Genomic DNA, 26,046 nt, shown 5'->3' with positions numbered 1-26,046 from the left:
GTAGATGAACTGAATTAACCCTGAATATAAATGTTGTAAATGCGTTTGCACGGGCAGGCATCTTGTACAGGCAACAGCAATACTGTACGTCTCTCCATGACTGAAGCTAAGCAGGGTTAAGCTTGGTTATTACTTGGATGCCCTCATGGAAAGCTTTGTTGCTTTGTTTGTTGTTTTGTGGTTGATATAGGCGGCAGCAGGGACGTGCACAGGAGGGGGCTAAGGTTGCTTGGGCAACCGCCCCGTTTGCCCTATTCGACTGAAGTTGCGTCTAGGAGGAGGGGGCGTGGCGGCGGCGGCGGTTAGTGATCGACCCTGACAATTTCAGAGTTTCAGGTGATATAGGCAGAATATGCAAAAACAAAGCCGCCTTCATGAGCATTTCACTGGGGTTTTCAAGCAGGCACCTTCCATCATTAGTGTTTCATTGAATTAGGCCCACAACACATCCAGAAGGCTCAGCAGTGGTAGTCTGTGAGCGCCTGAGCCACAACCACTGGCTTGCTTTTTCAGCAGTCTCAGACAACTCCTTTAAACCGATTTTGAGTGACCATCTTCGATAAACCAAAATCCAACAGAAGTGTTGTGATTGTTTTAGCTCCAAACCTCTAACACCTATCTCCACTGATCTTGTGTGTATTTCGGGTTACGTGGGTTCCAGTACCTATGGTCACGGATTTCAATCACTGACCTCATAGTCATCAGAGAGCCAGTATATTCTAATTTAAAAATGTCTGTTCCGGAGTGAAATATCTGTTTGTGTTTTGGCCTGTGTTATTCTGCCATATCATTTCGACATCTCGTATTGCCAGATAAGAATGCGAACACTGCATGCGACCGCCATGGAAGTAAGCAAACAAACTGGACCGACAGGGATAATGTTTAATTCTACCCGACCAAAAAAAGCCTTGTCATCCTTCTTAAAAGCTGTATGACCAGAGAGGTAGTAAAATGCAGGTAAATATTGGAGATGCATTTGAAAGATGGAGACAGCTAAGAGCCCAGGAGGATTTTAAGACAGATGCTGAGTTGGCTAATTTTCTCTTGAACAGGTGAACATTGAGTTTCAACTAAAGCGGAATTCACGGTTCTGCGTTTTCAGAGACACGCAGGGACACGCACGCGCAAGAGCCCCTTGCGTGCTTTCGTACCCCTTCTTGCGTGCTTGCGTGCATCGACCAATTTTTCGATAGCTAACCTTAACTAATTTAATCACGGCAACTAGTGGGGATGGGCATTTTAACATTCCAGTACTTGCATTCATGCCCTGTTGTAAGTGTGCAGCTGGGTTATCAAGGAATCAAGGATTTGAGACACGTAGCCGGTGAAGTAGAGCTGGCTAACGCAGTTATCTAAACCCATGCTAATGTACTGCTATCAGTCAGACCGGAGGAGCAGCTGTTTCCAACCTAGGCAACAACCAGCCTAACAGAAATATAGCCTCCGACAGAAACTGCAAGTTTGACTCTAAATTGACTTCATTTACGAACGTGATTACTCTGTACATTGAACGAATACTGATGTCCAAATAGAGTGGGTAAGCCTACTCATGACCATCCCTAGCTACTAGCTATTCATCTATCTTATCGAATAGAAACCATACACCCGTTTTAGAAGGCAGATTACATTTTGTGACAATCAATGGATGTGGTCAAATTTCGCCAGCGTTAAACACTCTCTTCTCTCTCTGTCGTTCTTCCTTTGGCTCTTCCTCCCTGTACTCTGTGTCTTAGACCAAGACCATACCATACCTGTCAAGTCTTGTTTTATCCATTTTCAACATTTCCCCTGTCTCACGTACGTGACAGTGAATGTCATGGATTTTAACTCCCAATAGCAAAGAATAACAATTACAAGTCCAGTAGACTGCTGTGCAGTGCCAGTGAGAGGCTGCCATGTCCGCACTGTGCGGCCCACTATGTCTGTAGCAGTTTTAGGCTACTGGTCACCAAAGTTTCAATATTTAGCATCACTGAACAGCTTCTTATCTTGAGGCAAACCAGACCTGTTTACGAACCGTTGTCAGAGCAGTGGGCTTGTTTTAGAGATAACAGGCTTAGCTTTGGATAACGTACATAGCCAGCCATGCATTTAGCTAACACTGACAGAGTATTAAAAAAATTGGTTTATAATTTGCAAACAATAGAAACACTGCAAACGTATACATTAGCTGATCTACTTATAGCGTAGGACTCATCGTCGCTTGCCATTGTCAAAGTTTGATTTTGAGCTCATCTTGCACTGGTTTGTGGAATGCAGTGCCGATTTTTAACACTTGGTTTAAACCAGACATCGGAGACGTATGTTGGCTTGCTAGCATGCAAGGAAGTTACCGAAGCTGGTTTGCCTGTTTGCCTGAAACGACTTCAGTCATAATTAACAATGATAAACGTTGTATTCACTAGTTACAGTATGATTTAGGGCAACACTTACCGCACACTATATTCTCTTCAGTCTTAATGGCATCCTTTGCTGGAGTCAACCATCTACGCTGCCATTTCTTCCATGAAAAAAGCTTGGGCTTTAGACCTGCAAATCATTTTGTCAATAGTATGGTTGATTGATCGTCATATGAATGGGCATTTTGTGTCGATAATATTGAAATAGAGGTAAACCTATTAATGGCGATAATGCTGTCATGTAGACCCTTTTCCCTTTCTTTCTGCTTCTGCCGCAGTACATGAAGGTGCTTTCCTACAGCTGAAAAGGCATTTACCTGACACCCACAGTGAGGTCACCTCAGCCAGCTCTGCTGTGAAGTTGTCATCAAAATGTTCCTGCGACTGTGGAAATGCCCCAATGAAGGCAACATAAATTGCCTGAGCTAAGCATTCCGCATATACCTGGAACATACAGAAAATCCAATCATTTGCCATCTAGGTGATATACAAAAATGTCAAACTATAGATGCAGCATGCTTGGGATGCTTTAAATGTTATCAACAAAATACTGACAATAGTAAAGCATTGACTTATTATTAATAATAGATCAAGTCCTCCTGCTCCAGTACCTTGAATAATTTGTCTTTAACATCATTGTCAACCATCAGCAGAAGTGAGACAAATCCAGAAGAGATACAATCAAATAACCTATTTTCATCCTTTAAACTTGGCTTTAAAGAAGACAAACAAACACAAAATCAACACCAATCAAAATCAACATTCTATATTCCTCTAAACGTACGTATGTCTTCCAGTAACTCTTATCTTTTGTAAACTACCTAAAGTGCAGTACATGAAGTATATGGCACCTGTATGTGGTAACCAGTACTACAGTATGTAGTGGAACTCAACAAAACAGAGTATGATTATATGCTTCCTATAATAATTGAAGTTCTTGTTCTCTGTACCGAAGCAATGTTTTAAACACAAAATAACAAATTATCTACAAGTTACAGTATTAAAAGGTAATATTGGAAGAAAAACTGCAGAGATACTGTATCATGTCACTTAAAAAAGGGCATGTAATATCCATCTGTTAGTCTTGCCATACCTTAAAACTATGTAGGAAAAACCACCAAAACGTATCCTTGAAGACAGTGATGGAACATTCAGAGAGAAAGAATGGTTTCCAGATTTTCAAGAAGCCTGGCTGTGTTAAGAAACATTCAAGGCTTTCAATAAAGCTCAACTCAGACTAGACATTCAATGTTTTTCCAGTGCTGAACTATACATAATGTCAGCAAAATTACATATTAGTCAAAAGCATGTTCTCTTTATGGTTAAACGTTTGGAAAACAGCACGGAAGTACACATCACAAAAAGTTGGCACACAGAGTTGCATGCAACCATTACTTCAGAAGTATGACAGTTCAGGGATTTTTGAAATGGGACATACCATGACATGTCTGTCTAACATCTTCCCTGACAACATCTACCCTTGCTTATAAGAAGATGGATAGAGAACAGCACTGACACCAATGAGTAAACCATGTGCTAATCTAATCTAAATAGCATTTCCTTAAAAGAAACAATGACTAAAAATACCTATCACTATTAAAACTAAGAAGAGGGACAATACGACTTTTTATTGAAATTATTTCTACTCACATTAAAGCCTTGCACCTCTGAAATACTATCCAAATGCTGAGAAGTATTGGGAAGACCTGGGATATCAGTATGCTCTAAATTTGAAAATCCAGGAAATTTAAAATCCTGTAGCAATAGGGTTGAAGAAATGATCAATGTCCTACCAAACAATTTCACATTCTCAGGTATAATTATGAACTGTATACAAGCTGGTGAATATTAACAGTGAATAAAGAGAACATACCATGATATCTGGGCACAGGGGCACTGTTTCAACCTGAAACGACAACATTTCATATTTGTTTTTCTTTTGTTCATAAGGAAAATACTTTACAGTTAAAGACTACAATTTTGATACAATTACCTGTTCCTTAAGTTTCTTCAGTGCATTTGCAACTAACTCTGGATCTGCAAAGAAATGGATATGCCTTATCAGATAGTCAGTTGGTGTCTCTGTTGTGCTGTTTGTTTTTCAGCTATGATGATCATCATTACTCACCATAAAGAACTCACCTTATGTAATAATAATAATAATAATAATAATGATAAAAATATGTGGAAATATCAAATGTATGTGCTTACAAGGCTTATCCTTTGTTTGTGATGGGCCTTCTGTGATGGGTTTAATAGCTTGTGATAAAATGGCATCATGGTCTTTCACTCTCTCCCATACTTCATCTATAAGATCTGAAATAGATGTAGCTATTTCCACTGGAAATGGCACTTTCGCTTTGAAATACTCTTCTACTTCCTCTACAGAATTGTAAGCGTGTTCTAATGGCATTAGCACATGTGTTCTGATTGTCTCGGGCCACTCCACCTGAAAGAAACGGTTTTTTTTAACACTAATAAAACGACAATTTAAGGCCAGTCTGACACTTTACAATAAGCAACAACACCTCATCTATCTACACATAATCATACACTTATATCATCATTGTAAATTAAGTCCAGAAGCATTTTTCATTTTCAACAAAAAGTAATGTTACTTCCACTACTGCACCTATACACAAAACTAGTATGAGTAGCGTAGCATTCACTTTTGTCGTGTTGCTTGTATATCTTGCTAGGATAGCACCCTAAAGTTGTCCATTTTTATAATATCATACCAGTTTTTGACGTCTAATGAACTCTTCTAATGAGTCGATAGGGAGTTCTGAGTCCTCGGACATTTTGACTGTTAAGATACGATTTATGTACTGTCCTCTATAACTGATGACAGTGGTGACTTTTCTGATTCAGTGACAGTCAGCATGTTCAATTATGTTGCTAGGAAACAGGGTACGCTTGGTAAAGCCCAACCGAATGAGTTGTACTTCCTCTAAAAGTGTATTTTAGTTCCGGTTTGTGTAGCCCAGCTCTGATACAAGCAACGCGACAAACGTGCTACGCTACTCATACTAGTTTTGTGTATATTTGTAAACACGGGTATTCTGGAAGTTTTCATGAAGCAATTTAAATAATTCCCATAGCTGAGTATCAGAGGAATTTACGAATGCGCGCCATTTCAATTCCTGGTTCACCTCAGTAAGCTAACCTAGCTGATAGCTAATTAGCTAACAGACACTCACATGTAATCAGTGGTGTCGGTAGCTCTACTCTAACCACATTCGAATATAGAAATCATTGTCACAGCTTTAAATATTTTGGTTATGTTTAGAGTTAGGTTTCCTTTATTGATAAGTAAGCTGCGAGTGTTATATTTGGTGAAATCAGACCCTTTTACCACGCCGATGTCTACGACTAGCAGAGTCACAGATGTCTCAAAATCCGAGGAACATCTTAACAAAAGTTCCGAAAATTTAGACCGCCTCAGTAAAGCTGAATTGCCTCTTCAAGATCTGAAATTGGCATCACATGTAGCGCTCGAAAGAGCACAAACGCACGGCAGGGTAAAGTGTTCTAAATGTGGTGGTTCAAGGATGTTCTTTTGCTACACATGTTACTCTTTAGTCGGTGTGAACCAGCAGGAAATCCCCTTGATCAAGGTTAGTGCGAGATACGGAATTAGTCATAATTCAACAGATGGTACCAGACAAAGGTTAAATACTGTGATGTCTAGCTAATTGATCCAGCCCAAATAAACTTGCTCGTGGTCTTTGCAGACACTTTTGTCTGCGCAGAAATACAAAGGACAAAAATGTGTATTAATGCAAACAAGAACGTTAAAGTGGTGTGGAGTTCTGTATGCTAATGAGACATTACACTTGCAGCTCCCAGTCAAAATTGACATAATCAAACACCCCAATGAAAATGACGGGAAGAGCACTGCGGTACATGCCAAACTCATTGCTCCAGATGATGTGAACATCTACACCTACCCTTGCATACCTGAGCTGGATGATGATATACATAAGGTTAGTGTGCACACTCTTAATATGCTCCATAATGAATTTAATTTTTTTTGACAAACCTAAAATGATGCAATATTTCCCTTTTATTGTTCCTGCTTTGGCCATCAGACAATTTTGGTTTTCCCTGGACCTGATTCAGTGACTGTTGAAGAAATGTTGCAGCATCTCAATGAGATGAGAACAAACTTAACTGATGAACCAAAGTTGAAGAGACAGAAGGTCACGGAGGAGGTGGAAGAGGCCCACAAAGTAAAGCTGCAGTCCTCTCCTTTAGAGAGAGTCGTCTTCATCGACAGCACATGGAACCAGACAACCAGAATCATCACAGATGAACGACTCCAAGGTGGGTAGCATCATATGCTGATATCTTTAGTGATATGGGTGCATACATCTCATCATAGTGTGTGCACGTGTGAAACCAGATGCTGCCTTATGGTGTGAAAGATAAGAGACACAGTATGCCTTGTTTTTTTCTAGCCCTGCTACGGGTTGAGTTGAAGACGAGGAACACCTGCTTCTGGCGTCATCAGCGAGGTTCCCCAGATACATATCTTGCTACCATAGAGGCGATTTATTACTTCCTGAAAGATTATCACACTCTGTGCCTCCTGAAGGAATACAACGGGGAATATGACAACCTGCTCTTTTTTTTCTCCTACCTTCATAAACTTATAAACAAAGCAAAAAAAGAGTCTGCTGGAAAGTTCTAATGGGCATGGAGTAACTGTCATCTGGCACTGGACGTTGTCATCATGATCTCAAGAGACGCCGGCGCACAGCTGACAGAAGCTACAAAGGGACAGCCGAGTGTATTTAAATTTTCATTACATCAAAAAACAGACTGTTCATCAATATACTGAGGTCATTTCCTGTGCATACTCAATAAACACAAAATCAACGAGTGCATCTTTTGACAGAAGTCATAGTGAAATACTTTTATTTACAAATCAGAAAGTGCATGCAGTTCAATAAAACTTTCATTGCTTTTACATTTTGATTTGTATCGATTATTTGCCACATCACAGACTTACTCTTAGCTGTGGTTTGAATGCACAATAAACCCTATGCAATGGAATTGAAAAAAAACAGCAATCATACATCTGTAACTGGATTTGGACGAAATGTTTTAATAAATACAAATATTACTTCTGAAATGATCACAGATGGGCATGCTGGAGCTAATAGTAAACTTCTCTAATTTTAGTCTGTAAGCTATCACATGTTTTCTTGGCATCTCCCAGCAGCATGGATGTGTTGGGCTTGTAGAATATGGGGTTGTCCACGGCAGCATAGCCCACACCAAGAGTACGCTTCATCACAATCACCTAATGACAGATGAGATTGTTAGTGGCAAGCAGCAGAAATCACTGCAATCCAAATGTTTCCCAATATGATGGTTCAAACATGATTCATAACCCCCCTGGTCTCACAGGGCCTCCCTGTGGCATGATTCACATCCCTTTGCTGGGCAGAAAGGTGACTGAGACCACATCATGTCATCACATCATGCAATCAGGGGGAAGATCCTCTATCCTGAAGCTCTATCCTGTAGGGGAGCCTTATACTGTACCTGCTTTGACTTCCAGACCTCCAGCACTGGCATTCCAGCGATTATGGAATTTGGGTCCTCTTGAGCAGCAGAGTTTACTGTGTCATTTGCTCCAATGACAAGAGCCAAATCAGTCTCTGTTGACAAAAAAAAATACTTTAAACAAACCCCCAAAGTGCACCCCAAAACATGCAAAACTATGAAGAGATAAGCTAGCACTAGTACGTCTCACTCATCTCCATCCAATCTAAGCAGAACCATCTGTCCGTAGAGTTGCACAGCCTAGGAAGGTGGTAGTTATGAAAACAGACTGTTGCTCTCAAACATTGCATGTCTAAACATCGTTATATAATGAGCGCTAATTCAACTGTGATGGAGCTATTTATTATGGCTGAATCAATGGAAAGACACCTGCGGAGCTGTGAGGTTCGTCTGCGTGCAGGTCCTGCTCAATTAACCCTACTTTCTCAAACCTCCCACAAGTTAAGGAGGACGCTCTTGGAATCACAGCTGACCCCTTTGATTATCACCTTTGAAGTCGTCATTGATCTCATCCATTTCCATAACAATATCATAGGGGACTCCAGCCTCAGCCAGCAGGACATTCAGCTGACCAGGCATCCGGCCAGCCACGGGGTGGATTCCAAATCTGACAAGGAGAAGAACTAAATAAATAAGACTTGTTAGGCACATTTATTAGCTACATATTACATTGGATTTAGATATTTAAATACAGCTGTAAATGAATAAGTGTAAATAAAATAAACATACTGCAATTTTTAAATCACATTTTCGTCCACTGACTCTCTGTCTTGTGCGTTCTCTCGTCATTTCTCCACAGGATAATTTCCTAAACTTTCCCAAAGATCTCTATCTTTCTCTTGTTTGATATGTAAATACTGTCTGGAGTATCTCCGCAATTGTTTTAGTTTTCCCCATTTATTTGGGTAATCTTGACATTTTTCACATTAAGATATGAGACATAGACATGTTTTGTCTTGTTTTGAATATAAATAAGATTGTTCCATTGGCTTTCGGGGAATTTTATGGGACTTTTTCCTAAATTGTTCCAGGAAAGAGTGGGTTGTGCTTAGAAATTCATTTTTACCCTTCGCAATCAAATGGCAGGCAAGTCATCTTGGCCAACTTCTTCAGTTAAGCAGCCACTGAAAACCTTTTAGTCTTACCTGACTGTCTTGCCCTGCTCTAACAGCATCTTCACCATGTCAGCAATGGGGTATTGGGCCTTTGCAGCACAAAGACCCCAACCTTGTAAAACAAACGAGAAAAATATGTATGGTTCAGCATTGTATTTCCATTTGATTATTCTCAATATGATTACCACAAGTCTAAAAAAGTTCACAATAAGAAACGTTCAGCTTCAAAGTCAATTAGACATTCTTGTTGTAGCAATATGACAGTTAAGTAATGCTGTAGACAGACAGCAATTGTTGTCATTGGAATTTCAGGTGACGTGTCACAAGCCAGGTTGTATGCCCTTCACACAGCCCATGCTATGCCCCATCAGAGAGGGGGCTCCCCATGATTGGGTCAACACTGAGGCTTCTAACCCCAGTGCCTTAATGCAGAGGAATTCTACCGGTATGGAAGTGTGCGTGCGAGGCACCATCTTTTTGCCTCTCTTTGGCTGACCCCTGTTTTTAAATATCTGGAGAGGGTAGAGGGGTCTGTATTCCGTGCTGCAGGGGCAGTAGATTTAGCAGTTAAGTAGATCCCTATGGGACAGACAAACCTCCCAACATCTGACCCCTAAAGGCAACTGTATCCCTCTGCTCCCTCCACCACATTGTTGTAATTGACTTCTTGCGCTTCACCGAGGACTTGCTACGGTGGAGTAGACGTGTCGGGATTGTCTGTTCTTTTTTACTTCCATCCTCTTACAAGGCTGTGACCTAATACATGGGACCCAGCTCTGTGATTTATAACGTTGCCATGAATAAGAGAAAGGAAAACAAACATGAGTCATGTGTTCAGTGCCCTTGTTGATGTTGTATCCTTCCCCATATGCGCTTCTGGTGGCCTTTCTCTCCTCTGGACAGTACATTCTAAGATCACTATGGGATTTCACGTGAAGAATGAGCAATGCATGCAACATGGAGCTTTAGCTCGGTGACTTGATCCCTTTAAGTTTTTCTTTATTTTTATCTGGAATATTTCTAGATATATAGCTGGGCTTTAATTCACAAAACATCGTAAGGCTAAACATTTAGGAGAAACTTTGAGGATTTGAGGATGATACAAACATATATCAAAAAGTGCTAAAAACTACCTACTGTTGCCTTAACTTTTCATTGTAGCCTAAATCATTTACCTATGCCAAGAAGGTGCGGTTTTCGGTGCGATTTGTTTATTAGCAGCACAACAAAAACTACTAGCCCGATTTTCATGAAACTTGGTGGAAGGGTGCAGCATAGGCCAATGAAGAAACCATTACATTTTGGAGCGTATCCGAATCATGGGGCAAAGACACACATTTTCCACTTTCTTACATTGTGAGATAGGGCATTTGGCCTTGAGGTCTGCGCTCTCCTGGTGCTCTTGTAGTTACTGATATGGTTTGGCTCCGGAAAAAGGGGGACATGGCACACTATTGCCCTCTGGTGGACACAATCTCACCACACTTAAATTCCTCCCAGTTTTTGGTGGCAGCTAATTAACCATCATTAAACAAAAAATTTAAATACACAGGATAATATTGTAGCGTGTTGGGCCAGCGAAGCATGCAGGAGTGTGGAATGGCTTCCAGTATGCCGTGCGAAAGCCAAAGACTGTGCATTCTGTATTCTGTTCGGGAATAATGTGGTTCATGCCTCCCTTTTGTGTCCTGTGTTAGTGCGTATTATTGTTATCATTTCGTCTGTGTGCTATGCAGATTTAAATCCTTATCAGTCCATTTTGTTAGATTAGCGTTATTCCTTCCGTCAGTGGAAGTATCAGTGTTCTGTAAATAAGACTATGTGAATGCGTTCTGCTGTGTGTGAGCATGTGAGTTAGCTGTTGCAGATCACAAACGGTTCGCCTGGGGGCTGTGCAGTTAATTGCAGCACAAGAGCTGCCTTGAAAACTGCGTTCTCGGTCTCACTGCGCGCTCTTCCACGCTAGCTCGCCATAGTATGTTATAAATGTTGTGCTACTATTTAGGGCCATAAACCTAAATGAAGCTTTTTAAGTATCAGCCGAAGAGTCAGGATTCCTCAGTGACATCCCTGTAGATCAGAGCCAAAGATATGCCTCACTGCACGTCGGTAGTTACTTCATTAAGTTTGCTGTACAATCCTACCAGGAGTGATGATAATGCTGTTAGCCTCCTTTATCAGTTCGATGGACTGGTCCACATTAACTTCAGTGTGGGTGCCCGTAATCTCCATGGGCTTCCCACCAGCAGTGGATGAGGTACCATAGCCACCCAAAATCACATTAGGAAGGGAGCGGTTCATGGCCTGCAAAAAAATGTCATATTTCAGTGTATAAATCCGTGTTCAGTGTCTGAGTTTAGTAGGAGTGCATTTTCAAGGACAGGAACTGTAGTCATAAGCCAAAGGAAAACACTCACAGGTGGTTGCAATTGCACAAGTCATCTTTGTAATTCTGTCTAAGGATGTGTTAATGGAGACACCTGATTGAAGCTAGTCGTCCATACTCACCACACACATGATATAAGACAGGATGGCACCAGAGGAGCCAATTAGAGCGCCAACGATGGTCATGAGGTTGTTCTCCAGCAAGAAGCCCTCAGCACATAGGGCCCAGCCAGAGTAGCTGTTCAGCACAGTGATGACCACAGGCATGTCGGCACCGCCAATGGCTGCAGTCAGTGTGACACCCTGCAAATGGGAGAGAGAGACAAATTATAAATACTACCAGTAAGACGGTACTTTAAATTAAAATTGTGTCGTTAACTGCTCATCCTCTTGGCATTATACCTCCATATTAGGTATTCTTCAGCGAAACACAACAGGAGCAGGGATGAGGCGGCATGGATAATAGCATTTTGGGGCAATCAATCATGTAGACTGTACTGTTAAGACACGCGTAGCGTGGAGAGAAAAGCACATACCATGACGGTGGAGAGGCCGGAGAGTCCCATCAGGCAGCCCATGCCCGTGGCGTAGGTGTCAGTTAGCATGAAGGGCAGGATCCCTCCGACTGAGGCCGCCATGAGGCAAGCGTTCATCATGTGTCGGCCAGGGAGGTGCAAGGGAGCGGAGTCCAGAAGGCCTGGCACAGGGATTGGGTTTTTTTTAATGTTGCAGAAAAGTAAAAAGAAAAGTAGTTTCTTTCTGTTAGCTGAAGAAATCTTTTTCTAAATTCATTCTGAAAGCAAACATCAAACTTTAAGGCAGGCATGAGAATACAGCTTGATGCTAGTCTCCCATTCTTGTCAACTGAACAGAAAACAACTATCAAACCTAAAATGCAAATTTGGGAAGCCTCTCTAAGGCCAGGAAATCAAGGAAATGTTTATCGATACAAGATGACAACTTTTTGCAAAGGCTGGGCCACAGGGTGTGCTGATTATGGCTGATTATCTGTGGTCAGCCAGAGCCTCAGTGGGTCTTCCCTCTTCCTGCAGATAGGCTCCTCAACATTATCCCCTCATTCAGCATTTGAAGAAGACATGACAATTTTACAACAAGGGCCATCACATGCCAAAGCTGGAAAATCAACCTCAAATCAATGCTTTGAGAAGGATAACTTTATGAAATGATATACCATGGCAGATGAAGCATTCCAGTGTTTTTCTTTCGCCCTGCATAATCCTTGCAACAGGAGGAATGGTCTCACTGATGCCAGTTTTTCAAATCTCTTAATGTTTTCCTTACTTTTTGAACATTTAGTAATCAGTAGTTTTTCACATCGCCTGCAAGAGTACATTTTTTCCCAGGACAAATACCAGACAGCTTTAAGGCAAAGCATAACTAGAAAACGAAACCTGTCTTATTTGCAAAATGTTTAAAGGAGACAATCGTGACAAGAATATTTACCAGCTTGACCCTTGGCACAGATTTGTGTGGATCAACAGAGCTAATGGCATCTTTTTGTGTAAGTCAGGAAACAATCTCATCCCCCTGTAATGTTGTGTACCTTGAAGCTTTCCATAAGCAACCAGGGAACCACTGAAGGTGACACCACCAATGTAAGTGCCAAGATAGGCAACAGTCTTCACCACATTTGCGGCAGGATGGGCGTCGAGGTGGGGAAACTCAATCATGTACTCAGCAATGCAGGTGAGCATCGCAGCCAGCCCTACAAGACTATGGAAGGCTGCCACCAACTGAGGTAGGTCAGTAATCTCAATTTTCTTGGCAATGGTCAATCCTACCAGTAGATAGAAAAAAGGGATTAGGTAACAACTCAGACAGGCATATGGACATTGTCTAAGTAACAAGAGGATTAGCTTTCATATTACTATGGATTAAATCAATTGATATGAGATATAAATGTGAGGCTGACACTCTCAGACAGTGGAGATCATCTGTCATCTTTGTGCCCTAAATTTTGTCAACATTTCAGCACCATCTTTTATAAAGCTGTGACATGTGATGTCTGATTAGAGCATAATTCAATTCAGACTAACAAACTTGATGAAAAAGAAATGCCTGTTTCTCATAAGCCCAGAGCATAACTGGGCATTAACATCAAACACCACAGAGAGGGATCCAGGCCAGCTACTTATTATGAAATTAAAATGGCTGCAAATCAAATTAGAAGATGAAACTTATAAAAAAGACAAACAATGCCAGACATAAACAAACACACCCTAAACTTGTGCCAAGTGCCAGAGGTTTGATTGTATCATCATTCATCATTCGAAAATTACAGCCACAAACACTAGACTCTGACAAGATTATTATCATGCTATCTATGCCGTAATGTAAACCATCACTGTAAGTGCCATGAAATTCCTCTCAAATTTCCAGGCATGTGTGATGATGCAGCAGACCTCAAAGGACTTTTGTTACAGCTACATAATGTTGTTTGTAAATGTCTTTTTGTAAATGTTTTTTTGTTTGTTTTTCACATGTGTTTATGATATACTTGTGAGTGACATTCAGCTCTAATTCTACAGTTTTCTCCCAAATGCAGCTGTCGTGTTGGTCTGTCCCCTGGCAAATGGGATCCTCAAGTCATATTTCTGGTCCACTCTGTTTATAGTACACTCTTAATGTGATAGCATCATGGCAACTTGGATCGACTTCCACATGAGAACACACAAGGCACTCTGGTATGTGTAGATACTGTGGTATGCGCTCAGACATACCTATGGTGCCTCCACTTGCCATGGCCAGTGTCATCTGTCCCAGCAGCTCAGGGGAGGGGTGGAGTGCACCCAGGGTGGCGGCGATGCCCCCAGCCACCCCCATCATTCCCAGGGTGTTGCCTAGCCGACTGGTGCGCTGGGCAGAAAGGCCCGCCAAGGCTCCAACACAGCACAGGCCCGAGCCCAGGTACATCATCTGTCAACACACAGGCCGGGAGTGAGAGGTGGTTGCCCGACAGAAACACCTACATCTACAGACTTGTCCCTGAAGACAGTTTAGACGTATGATCATGCAAGTTTTGCCAGCCCAACACGTTTTGCTACCCTAAAATAAATCAATAGAATAATAGGGTCTCATTGCATCAACACCTGTTCTATGTGGTAGCCGCCGGCTAGCGATGCCCCATATCCTCCCACAAAGACAGCTCCAGGGATTCCATACAGGTAGTTATACTCCGGGGGGTCTGTGGGTCGCTTAAACATGTCCAACATCCTCTGTGTGATCTGGAAACCGCCTGAGAGGAGAGACAAGTCATTGGAAGTCATGCAGTGTCTGTGCAGCATACATGCCTCTGTTGGAACTACGAATTCTTCCCATCTTTTAAACATGGTCGAATGAATTGGATGACATAAGTACACTTCTGGGAATAAAACATTTAAGGAATCATCCATCAACCATTCAGATCTACATACTCTCATGTAAGGCTAGCAATGAATGTCTATATCTGACAGTAAGGCAAAGCGCAGTGTCTGCATTTTTTGCGAATTTCACTTTTTTGCATCAATTAAAAGTGCTGTATCTTCTCTTTAATCTGTTTGAGTTTCATTGTTCACTGGCCTTGGTTTCACAATGAAGAATGTCAGATACTGCCGTTTGCCTTTGTTTTAGAACCCACTTTTAAAATGAGGCTGCTAGTTACTGATAGCTACTGCTAGTTTCTGCTTGAAATTTCAGTATGAAATACTTTATATGTTTTAGTTTTGTTTCTGAATGGCACGTTGATTTGCATTGATGGTTCATAGTTTGAAAAAGAAATACATCTTTAAACATTTCCTTTTAATCTATTTTTCTTTGTTTAGATGCAAAATCTTTTTTTTTTTTGTTTTTTGCATATTACCTTACATTGGTTTTGTTCCTTGAAGGTTGAGACATTTGTTTTGCTATGTATCAAAATATCCCAAAATACCTATATTTAAGTATAAAGGTTAAAATATAAAATGCTACCAAACACACAGGGGCACAACTCTGTTTAAACAGGTTTAAATTGGCTTTAATTTAACATACTGAAGTACCAGTTAACATCTATCATTTTACCTACTCTAGCCTTGGCCTGAAATGCCATCTATTTTTTGAGGAAATTTTACTTTTCTATCCCTCCACTAGAGAGAGCTCTCGGAGCGAAGTGATATTCCTCCCACAAATGCTTACTTACAGCAGTTTATCACTGTACGACCATACTGCAGTAAAACAAAGGAAAAGTGCTGTTTTTCGTGGTTTGGTATTTTTTGCAGATATGGCACTTTGGCTTTGTATGGCAGAGTTATGGTATAAATTTGTAATGGCGAAATACACTGGATCTTTTCTCGACCAAGAGTAGGGTATAAGTGGATCTTTTCTCGACCAAGAGTAGGGTATAAGTGGATCTTTTCTCGACCAAGAGTAGGGTATAAATGGATCTTTTCTCGACCAAGAGTAGGGTATAAGTGGATCTTTTCTCGACCAAGAGTAGGGTATAAGTGGATCTTTTCTCGACCAAGAGTAGGGTATAAGTGGATCTTTTCTCGACCAAGAGTAGGGTATAAGTGGATGTTGCAGTCTTTTTTGACAGGGTCTGGGTCAAACCTGCAATGTTGATAGAGGACACAAAAGCAGCCGCCAGTGCGAGACTTTCAGGGAGAGATGATGGGTAGAGACCTCCGCCCATCAACACCAAGCCACCCACAGCAGTCACGCCTAGGGATAGGATTTACAGTCTGAGTGCTGTATTCATAGACATCTTAAAATCAAAATGAAGGAGACTATGCATAATTCAAACAGAGTGTGATTAACTCTATTAAGTTTGTTGTTCTATATATGCTGTGGCCAGGTCTTTAGATGATGAGGGTACTTCACCTGAGATGGCATTGGTGACAGACATGAGAGGTGAGTGCAAGGCTGGGGTGACTCCCCACACTGTGTGATATCCAACGATCCCAGCAAGACCAAAGGTGGTGACCATCTGAGTGAAAGCAGCGTTGGGTGCAATAAGACCCAGACTAATGATAGTGGACACCGCTGGAACAAGACAAATACACATAAATACCTGTTAGTGTGTGTCTGTGTGTCTGTGTGTGTCTGTGTGTGTCTGTGTGTCTGTGTGTCTGTATGTCTGTGTGTGTCTGTGTGTCTGTGTGTCTGTGTGTCTGTGTGTCTGTGTGTCTGTGTGTCTGTGTGTCTGTGTCTGTTTCTGTGTCTGTGTGTCTGTGTGTCTGTGTGTCTGTGTGTCTGTGTGTGTCTGTGTCTGTGTGTCTGTGTCTGTGTCTGTGTCTGTGTCTGTGTCTGTGTGACAATCCAGAATGAACCTTGAGAATGTATTTCCAGGCACTCACCTGCTGTGTAGGCTCCTGCAGAGGTCATGGTTTGCTTAAAGGGTGAAACCAATGCTTTTTTCTCTTTTTCAATCTCTGCCACTGACTTGTGCTTAACAGGGGCAGCTGGAGGAACAGTCTTTGGTAATGGCGATGGGAAAATGTTCTTGCCTTGCTGGGATTACAAAAGCATACATATCAGTGCAGAGTGGACAGTTTCACACACACACTCACACACACACACACACACACCCACACACACACACACATTAAATAAATAAATAACTCTGTCTGAACTGAGACAGCTCTGAGCATGATGAGTAGATAATGGCAGAAGTTGAGGACCAAAACCAAAAGTGACTCATAGTTCACAGGGCCTCAGAAGCAACAGCCAAGTTAACAGAGCAGGAGACTTATTTGGAGCGTGCTAAGATGAATTCCTATGAAAATTGTGTGAATTTCTTTTTCAACACAAGGTAAGATGATATGTCTCCTGGAGGCTGTCTGTTCCCCCTCTGTCTTTCAAGTATGTGATAAACAAAGTGTCTGAGCAGAAATTCTTGGAAATGAACGCTAACACACTAAATCAAGGGCGCCAATCCTTTTTCTCACGTGAGATGTCAGCCTGGCGGAAAAGCTTGTGAGTATAAGCCAAGTTGGCTGTCTGGGCCTTTAATATTCAGTTTTGGCTTTGGGGTTGTTAAGCGCAATGTTTTCGTCTCACTATGAGCCACGCACGTCATACGTAGATCAAATGTAGTCTCTTTCTTATATTGTCATTTGGGTTGACAGCACCTATTTGATTCTCAATCATGAAATGGGTCCTAATGCCCCTCTGGTATGTGTGGAAGTGTGCCATTGACTTACCTGCATCACCATAGTGCCTCGGATGACATGATCAAGTGTTCCGTGATCAAATTCATCCACAGGTTCAAAGTGGAAGTAATCCTTATCAGGGCTAATGGCTTTCAGCAACTTCAGAACGTTGTTGGAGTACAATGCGCTGGCTTGAGTGGACATTCTGCTGGGGAGATCTGTGAACCCAACGTGTGTCACCCCCTAATGGAAAGAAACAAACACCTTGGCTAAATAAAAAAGCAGAGAGAGGGAACAAATCGATTTCCCTTAAAAGGGGCCATCACGTTCTTGCATTTTATTTATCACTCCTTGTCTTCTCTCTATACATTTTCTAACTTCTACGGGTGACGACATGGGCCTTCCGCTTTGTCTTGTGTGTTTCCTCTACCTCAAGTTTTTGCTGTTCACAAGTTTGCAAACCCTATCGATTTGTCAGTGGGTGTTGCCGTTTTTATTTTTCTCTCTAACACCTTTTGTTTTCATGTCCTGTTTAATGAGATGCCCAGCCTCGGCACTATACCTATTATTTGAACCTATTCTTTTATAACTTATTATTTTTAATACTACTGTGTGGCATGTGGCATGCTTTCACCTCTGCGACATGGTGGTCTACTGGTCCGAACGGTCACTCACCTTGTGAACACTGAGTTCCCCTGGTACAGTCGTCTCAATGTTGCCTCCAGCCTCAGCAGCCAAATCCACCACCACAGATCCATCCTTCATGGACTCCACCATCGCCTTCTTGATCAGGATGGGAGCCTTCTTTCCTGCAGGGACCACGGAGAGAAATGAAAAACTGAGCTGATGAGATCAAATTAGCAAATGAGGCCAGTGTCAGTTTTAGCTGAAATAGACTAACGTTGTTTATAATGTTTCATAAATAGATTAATGGATTTAAAAGAAGTGTGGTTGACTGTTTTCACCTGGAATAAGAGCAGTGCTGATAAGGATGTCGACCTCTTTGCACTGCTTGGCAAACAACGCCATCTCGGCCTCAATGAACTCTGGAGACATCTCCTTGGCATAACCACCGACTCCATCCCCAGACTCTTTCATATCCACTTCCAAAGCTTCTGCCCCAAAGGACCTGAACTGCTCCAGAGCTGCTGGTCTAATTGGAGAAACAACTTCACTTTCATGCTCAGACAACGATGAGATCATTGGTCAAACTCAAAGTCCTAAAGGTTAACCTCTGGGGTATACTAATATGGTAGTTTATCATGTTTTGCACCTTGTGTCAAACCCTCTCACAATGGCCCCCATTGATTTGGCTGTCCCTGCTGCAGCCAAGCCTGCTACACCACCGCCAATAACAAGCACCTGTGAAGGGTGAAACACATGATCATTATTTCAGTTATCTATTGCTTTTAAGGCTGGTTGTAAAGCTGAACTCCTGATAACACATAATTTAAATACTTAAAAAAAAGTTCTCTACGGCTAAACTTGCAATGTGTAAGGCACAGCCTTAGTTCTCGGGCCCCTGCCAAATGCCTACTTTCTTGTGATAACTTGAGCAAGTTGACAGTGGCTACCTTAGCTGGAGGTACTTTCCCAGCTGCGGTAATCTGACCGGTGAAGAATCTTCCAAAGTGATTTGCTGCGAGGACCACGGCCTTGTACCTATGAGAAAAAATCAGAGTTGATGCAACTTCTTGGCCTCTGAATGATTTCTACATTAAACCATGTGTGAGGTGTTTCCTAACAACTTAGCATGATGGGTATGCTTTAAGCTCAGCTCGTCTTAAATTTATAGCCACAGTCAACACTATGGAAGATGAGAGGGATTTCTAATGGAAAGCATGTTTTCTGCTCTTTGCGCCAATAAATAAAGTTGATCTCAGTTGTAAATATGCACTTTTACAATTCCTCTTTCGTGCTGGTCCTGACAGAACATTAATCCTTCAGCAATAAAAGAGGCAGAGCAGAAAAATCCACAAGGCTTTGGAGCAGGTCAGTACATATCACCAATGACTCATGGGTTGTGTGTGCGTAAGATCACCCTGCAATGTTGGCCATTGAGCTCAGGGCATCATAACCCTGGGCGATGGTGACACGGGGGACCTGATCCATGGCCATGACAGTGCACTGCTGCTTGGCCAGCTTCTCCATGAGCTCCGGGTTCTGGGCTGGGTAGATGAAGCTCACCAGGGTGGACTTGGGCTTCAGCAGCTCCGCCTCATGCTTCCCTAAAGCCTCACTGAAGACTGGTGCTCGCACCTGTGTTTGGAAAAAGATCTAATAAGATATTCGTCCTCCAAATATCTGTATCACTGTTTTGCGTTTTCGCAAGAGTTGTTTACATAAATGCCCTTCAAAAGACCCTCATCATTTCACTGTAAGTGTGGTGCTCAGTGTAACTAGTTATGAACAAAATTACATTTGTTTAACACAGGGTTCAGAGAGTACAAAAATGTGATGAAATGCAAAAATGTTAAGACTGATATCAGCGGTTCAAGTGGTCCAACTGTGATTCCACTTACCTTCAGAACCAGGTCTGAGTTAAAGGCGCCCTTAGTGTCGGTTATTTTGGCGCCTGCCACTTTGTACTGATCATTGGAGAACTTGGCGTGGTCTCCAGCCCCGCTCTCCACCTGGACATTAAAGCCCTGCTTGACCAGGGCCTCCACTCCGGCCGGGGACAGAGCCACCCTCTTCTCATTCTTAAAGATCTCTTTGGGCACACCTACCAGAACATCTTTGTATGGAACACCTGAGGAAACACAATGATTTGCAGTTGCAGTGGATAAACAACATTGGTGAGGATCCCCCTAAAGCTTCAAAACACAGATACGCCTAGTTTTGTTTTTAATTCAGCAGTTAAAAAAAAAACTGCAAAAAACAGATTAAAACATGCTTATTACAAAAGAAAACAAAATCAGGTTAAGAACATGTAGTGTATACACTGGCCTTTGGTAGGGCCTGTAGAGTAAGATCCAGGGAGTCTGGTTTCACATATCACTCCTTACTTGGCTTGCCAACCTCCAACAACAGCAAGACATTATTAGCAACCGAATGGCTGAGTGCCCAGCTTTGCCCGGTCTGCACACACTCAGTGAGCCACTCTCACACAAGCCACAGAAATGTCCACTCTTAAAACGCAAAACCAGAAAAACACCTCCGGAGGGCCCTCTGCTGAGGCATTAACAACCTCACTCCAGCGAGGCCCGTCTGGAAGAAGGGGATCGCCGGCAAACTGGCAAAGTTCATATTTCACCTTTATATGACCTCTCCTACAGTCGTTCACCCAAACATTAATTAAATGTAGGCAGATGCATTTGGGTAAGGATTAGAGTTAATGCCTCTCATAGTTGTTTCCAAACACGGTACCCTTCATCTGTCATTATCTCAGGACTCTAGTGTGTGGGTTCACCACATAACAAAGGGAAAAGCAAGACCTCACATGAACTTGAACTTGAATGACCTGCAGTTGTCTAGCATAAGGAAACTCAAGAAAGCCAGGGAAGTAAAATATGATGTAATACAACTACACGATAGTAAATCAAATGTGCAGTGTGACACTACGTACCTTTGGAAGCCTTTTGATCCCATAAAATACGACAGGTCTGGAAGTACCTTTTCCCAGGTGACTTTTTGAGTGCAGCTTGGTGAAACAAGGGCACACAGGAGCAGGACACGGAGTTCAGGAGGCGAGACATGGCTCACACAGTCGTCCTGCGGCCCCTACCCAAAGATCCTGAATGCAGAGGGATGAAAGACTTGCTTGACCTCAGATGGAAAGGCACATTTTTCTTCCCGAAAAAAGTCCAACGCCAGGAACCCAGAGCCGGCCCCTCACACTCACACTCTCATGCTTTAGGCCCAGCAGAGTGACATTTCAGCCCTCCAGGACGTCAGTAAGCAAACACATGGCTGCTGCTTCGCGAGAACTGGGAATGTGACGCGGAGTGGGATAGAGTGCCAAGAAACTCCTCTCAGTGACAGTGTGGCTCACCAAGATTTTATCCAGAACTTGTTACACACACTGGTACAGCCAGCCACACATATAACCCTCAAATAAAATGCTTGCAATTCATTAAGAGCACAGTTCTTTTAGGATGGTTGAGGATATATACATAAATATATATAAACACAATTATCATCTATCTTAGTCTCATAAAATACTATATTGCCATTTTAATATTAACATAGAGCCATATTAGACTCGCTACAGAAATTGCCTGGATTTGCTTGGTGTGTGATATTTTCCATTACTGCGCATTGAAGAAAGGTGAGGAGAAGCAGCTTGAGCACAGCGCATACTGTCTCTGTTTACTGCTAGAGACCAAGCACACTCGCACACAAAACAGTGAGGCTGTTGGTAGATAGGATGTCACTAACCTTTGCTGAGATTCTGTTGCGTGATATTTCTATCCTACATGGGAAAAGTCACTTTCGACATTATTTAGTTTTTGACCTTCAGCGAGGCGCCACTGAGAGGTTTCGATATCGCAGCCTAATCTACTATAAATAGCGGCCCATGTGATTCAGGCAAGTAGAGGTGAAAAAAATTGGCACCTCCAATGTGTTACGAAAACAAACCATTTCATCCAAACGTCCAACCATAGATCAACAGTAAGATAAATCAGGATTGGGTATATGGCGAACTAAATAATAATGCACGCTACTCGGTTGTAATAATGCAAATGTAAAAAAAAAGTCAGATTAACACCGGCCAGTCGTGTGAATGGTGTGGGACATGAAATGTTAAAGACACAAGGTAACCATATTTAATTTGTTTCGTAAGGAAACACGGAATTTTAGTAAAAACATTAACATTCACGTGTCTTAAAAAAGTCGCCTCTTTGTAAGATTTTCTGAAATGTTCTTATTTCGGCCAAAATGTTAAATAAAGGAAAAGTGAGCCCCTCATGGTCCTCCCAGAGGTGATTCTCTCCAAAGCCCTCCTGGTGGGAGAAGGCAGTGGCAGACTGCCGTCAACTAGTCCTGCGTGTAGACCCTCGACTCTGCTTCAGTGGGCTCTGTTTCCTGCTCACCTGCAGATGGCGCACCTGAGCAGATTACAAACCTCCATCAACAGAGAATTTCAAATACTGGCCTACTTCTCTCAAAGATAAAAAACAGCAGACTTCAGATATTCCTGATACAAACATCCACATATGCTACCCACACCAAACACCACCTATCCAGAATGGTATCAAACCAAAAAAGCAATGTGGGATTCTTCACACCATTACCTGAACGCTCAACACAATGATCAGTGAGGTTCCGTCTACCCTAAGAGAGTGGCTGAGGGTGAGGTACGGCATGAAGAACAGAACAAGAACGTGCCGATGCCTTGAGAGAGCACAGGAGGAACTGGCACTTGTTGAAGAGCAGCCTCTGCTGACCTGGCTCATAGAGCTTAGGATATCTCTGGTTATTCTGTTCACTAACGTCCTAGCAGAAGACAAAACACAAAGGCTTAAAGATACATACAATTATATATTACAGGCAGTGAGGTGAAGGCTAAGAGAGTGATGAACCACTGATCGTATACGGTCTTTGAAGAACAAGGGTACAAAGACAGGGTCCCTTCATACTATTAGGCTCTCAAACCAGTTAGGGTTAATTTTCCATGGACACGAGCACCCCACCTGCACGTGATATCCACACCACAACACCAGAACTACTCTCACCTGTGCTGACAAAACAACAGGAGAAGGCCAACCAGACGTGCAACACGGTAAAGGCGAAGTTCTTGTAGAGGAAGTAGTGCAAGAGTTTCCACATGTGGTGGTAGCACCAGTGGGAGGCGCTGCAGGAAGCAGAACTGGATGCATGCCCTCCTGACCGCTGATGCCCACGCCAACATGGGCCTCTGGGGAGAGCAACAGAAGTCACATATGTGCTAGCCAGGCTATTTCAGACAGTGAGCATTAAGCATTACATTTATTCATAACATTAAACACTAAGCATTATATTCACTGACTTCCAGGCACATTGGCACATTTAGTGTGAGAACAGAGAGTAAGTGAAGACAAGAACACACACACAGAGACAGAGAGAGAGAGTTAAGAATTGTCATTATAATCCTACTTTTGTTCATGCTAACATGATTGGCACCATCTCCTATGTCCAGTGTGACTGCCTGCTTATGTTTCTTCACCAGCTCCACCACCTGAGCCTTCTGTAGGGGGTGACCCAGCAGCAGAAGACTGTTTTGCACAAGCAGGCTGTGTCCAGCAGGGGGTGCTGCAGCTCTGGTTCCAGTGCACAAGCCTGAGGAGCTCTTATCTCTACCTTTGGACATCCTCATAACAGAATACTCAAATATCTGTCATCTCCCACCACAATCATACACTCATATAAACAAACACAGATTTTGCATAGAACTTTACACCACACAATGTCAGGCTTACCAGGCAATGTCCACCGATGATAAGTCATACTCTGCATTCATGGTCTCCTCACACACAGAGTCATGTGTGTTGATATCTATAGCTTGGTCCAGAGGTTTGCAACGGTGTGTCAGTGGTCCATCAATGTGATCTTTGTCTCTCCTCCAAAAAGAAAAGGGAATTTGGAAATGCCACCAACAGCTGAGTTGGCGGTGATAAAAGCTTGCTAATATGGCATCTTTTGGGGATATAGTTAGTGATGTCGTGCAGTGAAGGCTTTTTCACAGTTTTTGTGGGGTGTTAACATTCCTGGACCACAGAACTTCATAGTGCATGGCCCGGAAGGCTAGTGGGAACGACAGGTGTAATTATCTGTCCTTCACATGACCATGTCCATCAAAATGAATTTGAAGATTGCAAATTGTTGCATTAGTTTTAGTTATGCACAGGAAAAGTTTCGAAGAATTTGGATCAAGATACCCCTTCTAAAAAAACCTCTAATCGTTTTTTAAATGTCTAACCAATTACACATTTGGAGACATGAGAAAGTAAAAGTTGAGAAAATCAAACAGGATGCACAGCCAGTGAGTATACCGTGCAAAGTCAATGTATGTGTTGCCATGTCTGAATTTCATATATTTAGTATTTAGTACGTTTATGAATCATAATTTCTATTTTGTAGGATCAGTGTCCTTTTCCTTTTCCTTTTCAATCTCTTCACACAAAGCATCGACACACTGTTCTCTGTCCTCCAAGAGAGACCTCACAGTGTGAAGTCTTTTCGCCCATTCCTCAAAGAAAGCTCTGTCCAAGTCTTTGGAGGCCAGAACAGCCCTTCACCCACAAACAGCTAAAGAAACAGTATATAAACAAAGTTACAATCACAAATCAAATAAAAGCTTTTACAATAGTAACATCAACATTCACTGACATTATGCCTCATTAGTATATTTCATGATATATCCTTGGTTCACTCTGCACAAGTTTGATATGCTACTGAACAGGGAGTGACATGCACAATCTACTGTCTTGTGAGAAGTTTGTTTGTAAACCATATAATGGTGTATACTTTCTTTTCAGCTGTACCATGATAACTATATGTTTTGATTTTCAACCACCTATTCGTGGCTCAAAAATGAACTAGAAACCATTAGCTAATCTTGTTGGCTGGAAACAGGGATTCAGTTTTACCCAGACGTCTTAATGTGCATGCCTTGAACAAAGATCTTTCATATTCACATTCAGAACTCATTGCCATCCCCTGTGGCCCTTCTCCACTCCCTGGCTGAGTTGGATTCATAATGTTCCAAGGTCTTTGGCTCTCAAGATCATTAGTCCTCATTCTCTGACACGCTGTTAATAAAATATGTCAGAAGTAATAACCCTGTCAAATATGTGATAAGAATATGTTGCGAGGTTTTGTCGGAATGCCAGCTCAAGACACATTCATTTTCCTCTGGTATACTAAGAATCCTGGCTCAAAAGGCATGTTCCATTTGTCATAGGTTTTATATTAATGTCATAGGGAGAAGCAGTTCAGGCACACAAAAAACAACAACAAAAACAAACAAAACACAGAAAACCCACAACAGGATAGGACCTACATTAAGGTGCTCTGATGTGATGTACTTGGCAGATCTCTCAAACAAAATGGTGTCAGCACCCTTAAAATACAGAGAAGATGTACTCCACCCGGTCCAGCTGCTTGGTGAGGGTGGTGGTGCGGGCCTTGGCTGGCATTTCCTGCCTGCTGTGGTACAGACACTCTATACTGGGAGTGAAAGAGTTGTGAATCAGACTTATATTCATATGTCTCTTACAGCTAGACTTAGAGTTAAACATGGGTTAGTCTAACATGCTCTCCAAACTACATGTGCTCCATTTTAAGACTGGCAGGAATGATCAGGAATGATCTTGTGTCTGGTGTCTGTTTAGCGCCTTAGTGTCTGCCTGCAAGGTCGAGGAGTGATTGTTTTCTTTTTTGTCTTTGCAAAGATATATTTGTCCTGCTTTTATGTCTTAATGAAGATACAGTCTTGAGTAGTGGGAGTAGCAAGAGATCTCTGCA

The 26,046-nt window shown here is 42.1% G+C and overlaps 3 protein-coding genes and 1 long non-coding RNA gene across 5 annotated transcripts; 1 reads left to right on the top strand and 3 right to left on the bottom strand.

Annotated features, from left to right (window-relative positions):
• Positions 1-2,433: 2,433 nt before the first annotated feature.
• On the bottom strand, positions 2,434-4,320 carry LOC122130283 (protein FAM227B-like; the record flags this gene model as incomplete). Its single annotated transcript, XM_042704964.1, has 6 exons — positions 4,273-4,320; positions 4,050-4,226; positions 3,493-3,591; positions 3,011-3,112; positions 2,717-2,843; positions 2,434-2,529 (listed from the first exon to the last, which is right to left on the bottom strand). Coding segments are annotated over exons 1-6 (649 nt in total), but the record flags the coding sequence as incomplete, so codon positions are not given.
• Positions 4,321-5,363: 1,043 nt separating this feature from the next.
• Positions 5,364-7,371, top strand: dtwd1 (DTW domain containing 1). The gene is made up of 4 exons (XM_042704963.1): positions 5,364-6,016; positions 6,242-6,385; positions 6,491-6,725; positions 6,860-7,371. Exons 1-4 carry the CDS (start codon positions 5,681-5,683, stop codon positions 7,090-7,092), a joined length of 948 nt encoding a protein of 315 aa, XP_042560897.1. The 5' UTR covers positions 5,364-5,680; the 3' UTR covers positions 7,093-7,371.
• On the bottom strand, positions 7,285-22,105 carry LOC122130281 (NAD(P) transhydrogenase, mitochondrial-like). Of its 2 annotated transcripts, XM_042704962.1 has the most exons (22): positions 21,979-22,105; positions 21,167-21,334; positions 20,121-20,350; positions 19,640-19,857; positions 19,173-19,260; positions 18,872-18,960; positions 18,564-18,751; positions 18,274-18,407; positions 17,650-17,841; positions 16,804-16,957; positions 16,328-16,489; positions 16,058-16,168; positions 14,584-14,729; positions 14,215-14,410; positions 13,038-13,271; positions 12,010-12,170; positions 11,597-11,776; positions 11,233-11,392; positions 9,119-9,200; positions 8,462-8,580; positions 7,953-8,068; positions 7,285-7,707 (listed from the first exon to the last, which is right to left on the bottom strand). In XM_042704962.1, exons 2-22 carry the CDS (start codon positions 21,294-21,296, stop codon positions 7,561-7,563), a joined length of 3,237 nt encoding a protein of 1,078 aa, XP_042560896.1. In that variant the 5' UTR covers positions 21,297-21,334; positions 21,979-22,105; the 3' UTR covers positions 7,285-7,560. The 2 variants fall into 2 exon arrangements, with proteins under 2 accessions (XP_042560896.1, XP_042560895.1); XM_042704961.1 differs by lacking the exon at positions 21,979-22,105 and having other exon boundaries at positions 21,167-21,512.
• A 227-nt stretch (positions 22,106-22,332) lies between these two features.
• LOC122130285 lies at positions 22,333-23,383 on the bottom strand. The gene is made up of 3 exons (XR_006151852.1): positions 23,277-23,383; positions 22,836-23,037; positions 22,333-22,649 (listed from the first exon to the last, which is right to left on the bottom strand). It is a non-coding gene; the product is annotated as an uncharacterized LOC122130285 (long non-coding RNA).
• Positions 23,384-26,046: the final 2,663 nt, after the last annotated feature.

Source organism: Clupea harengus, unplaced genomic scaffold (genome assembly GCF_900700415.2).
Source record: "Clupea harengus unplaced genomic scaffold, Ch_v2.0.2, whole genome shotgun sequence".
Lineage (NCBI taxonomy): Eukaryota > Metazoa > Chordata > Actinopteri > Clupeiformes > Clupeidae > Clupea > Clupea harengus.
The sequence above is the reverse complement of the archived record's forward strand: the minus strand, read 5'-3'. Positions and strand labels throughout refer to the sequence as shown.

What these genes read in the sequence shown, in the direction of transcription:
- dtwd1 (XM_042704963.1), top strand. Translation starts at nt 5,681, where the DNA reads ATGTTTAGAGTTAGGTTTCCTTTATTGATAAGTAAGCTGCGAGTGTTA. An exon ending in AGGAAATCCCCTTGATCAAG is followed by an intron (nt 6,017 to 6,241) that starts GTTAGTGCGAGA and finishes TTACACTTGCAG; the next exon opens with CTCCCAGTCAAAATTGACAT. An exon ending in CACAGATGAACGACTCCAAG is followed by an intron (nt 6,726 to 6,859) that starts GTGGGTAGCATC and finishes GTTTTTTTCTAG; the next exon opens with CCCTGCTACGGGTTGAGTTG.
- LOC122130281 (XM_042704962.1), bottom strand. Translation starts at nt 21,296, where the DNA reads ATGTCTCGCCTCCTGAACTCCGTGTCCTGCTCCTGTGTGCCCTTGTTT. An exon ending in CAGCATTATCATCACTCCTG is followed by an intron (nt 9,201 to 11,232) that starts GTAGGATTGTAC and finishes TTGTTTTACAAG; the next exon opens with GTTGGGGTCTTTGTGCTGCA. An exon ending in AGGTCTGGAAGTCAAAGCAG is followed by an intron (nt 7,708 to 7,952) that starts GTACAGTATAAG and finishes ATCTGTCATTAG; the next exon opens with GTGATTGTGATGAAGCGTAC.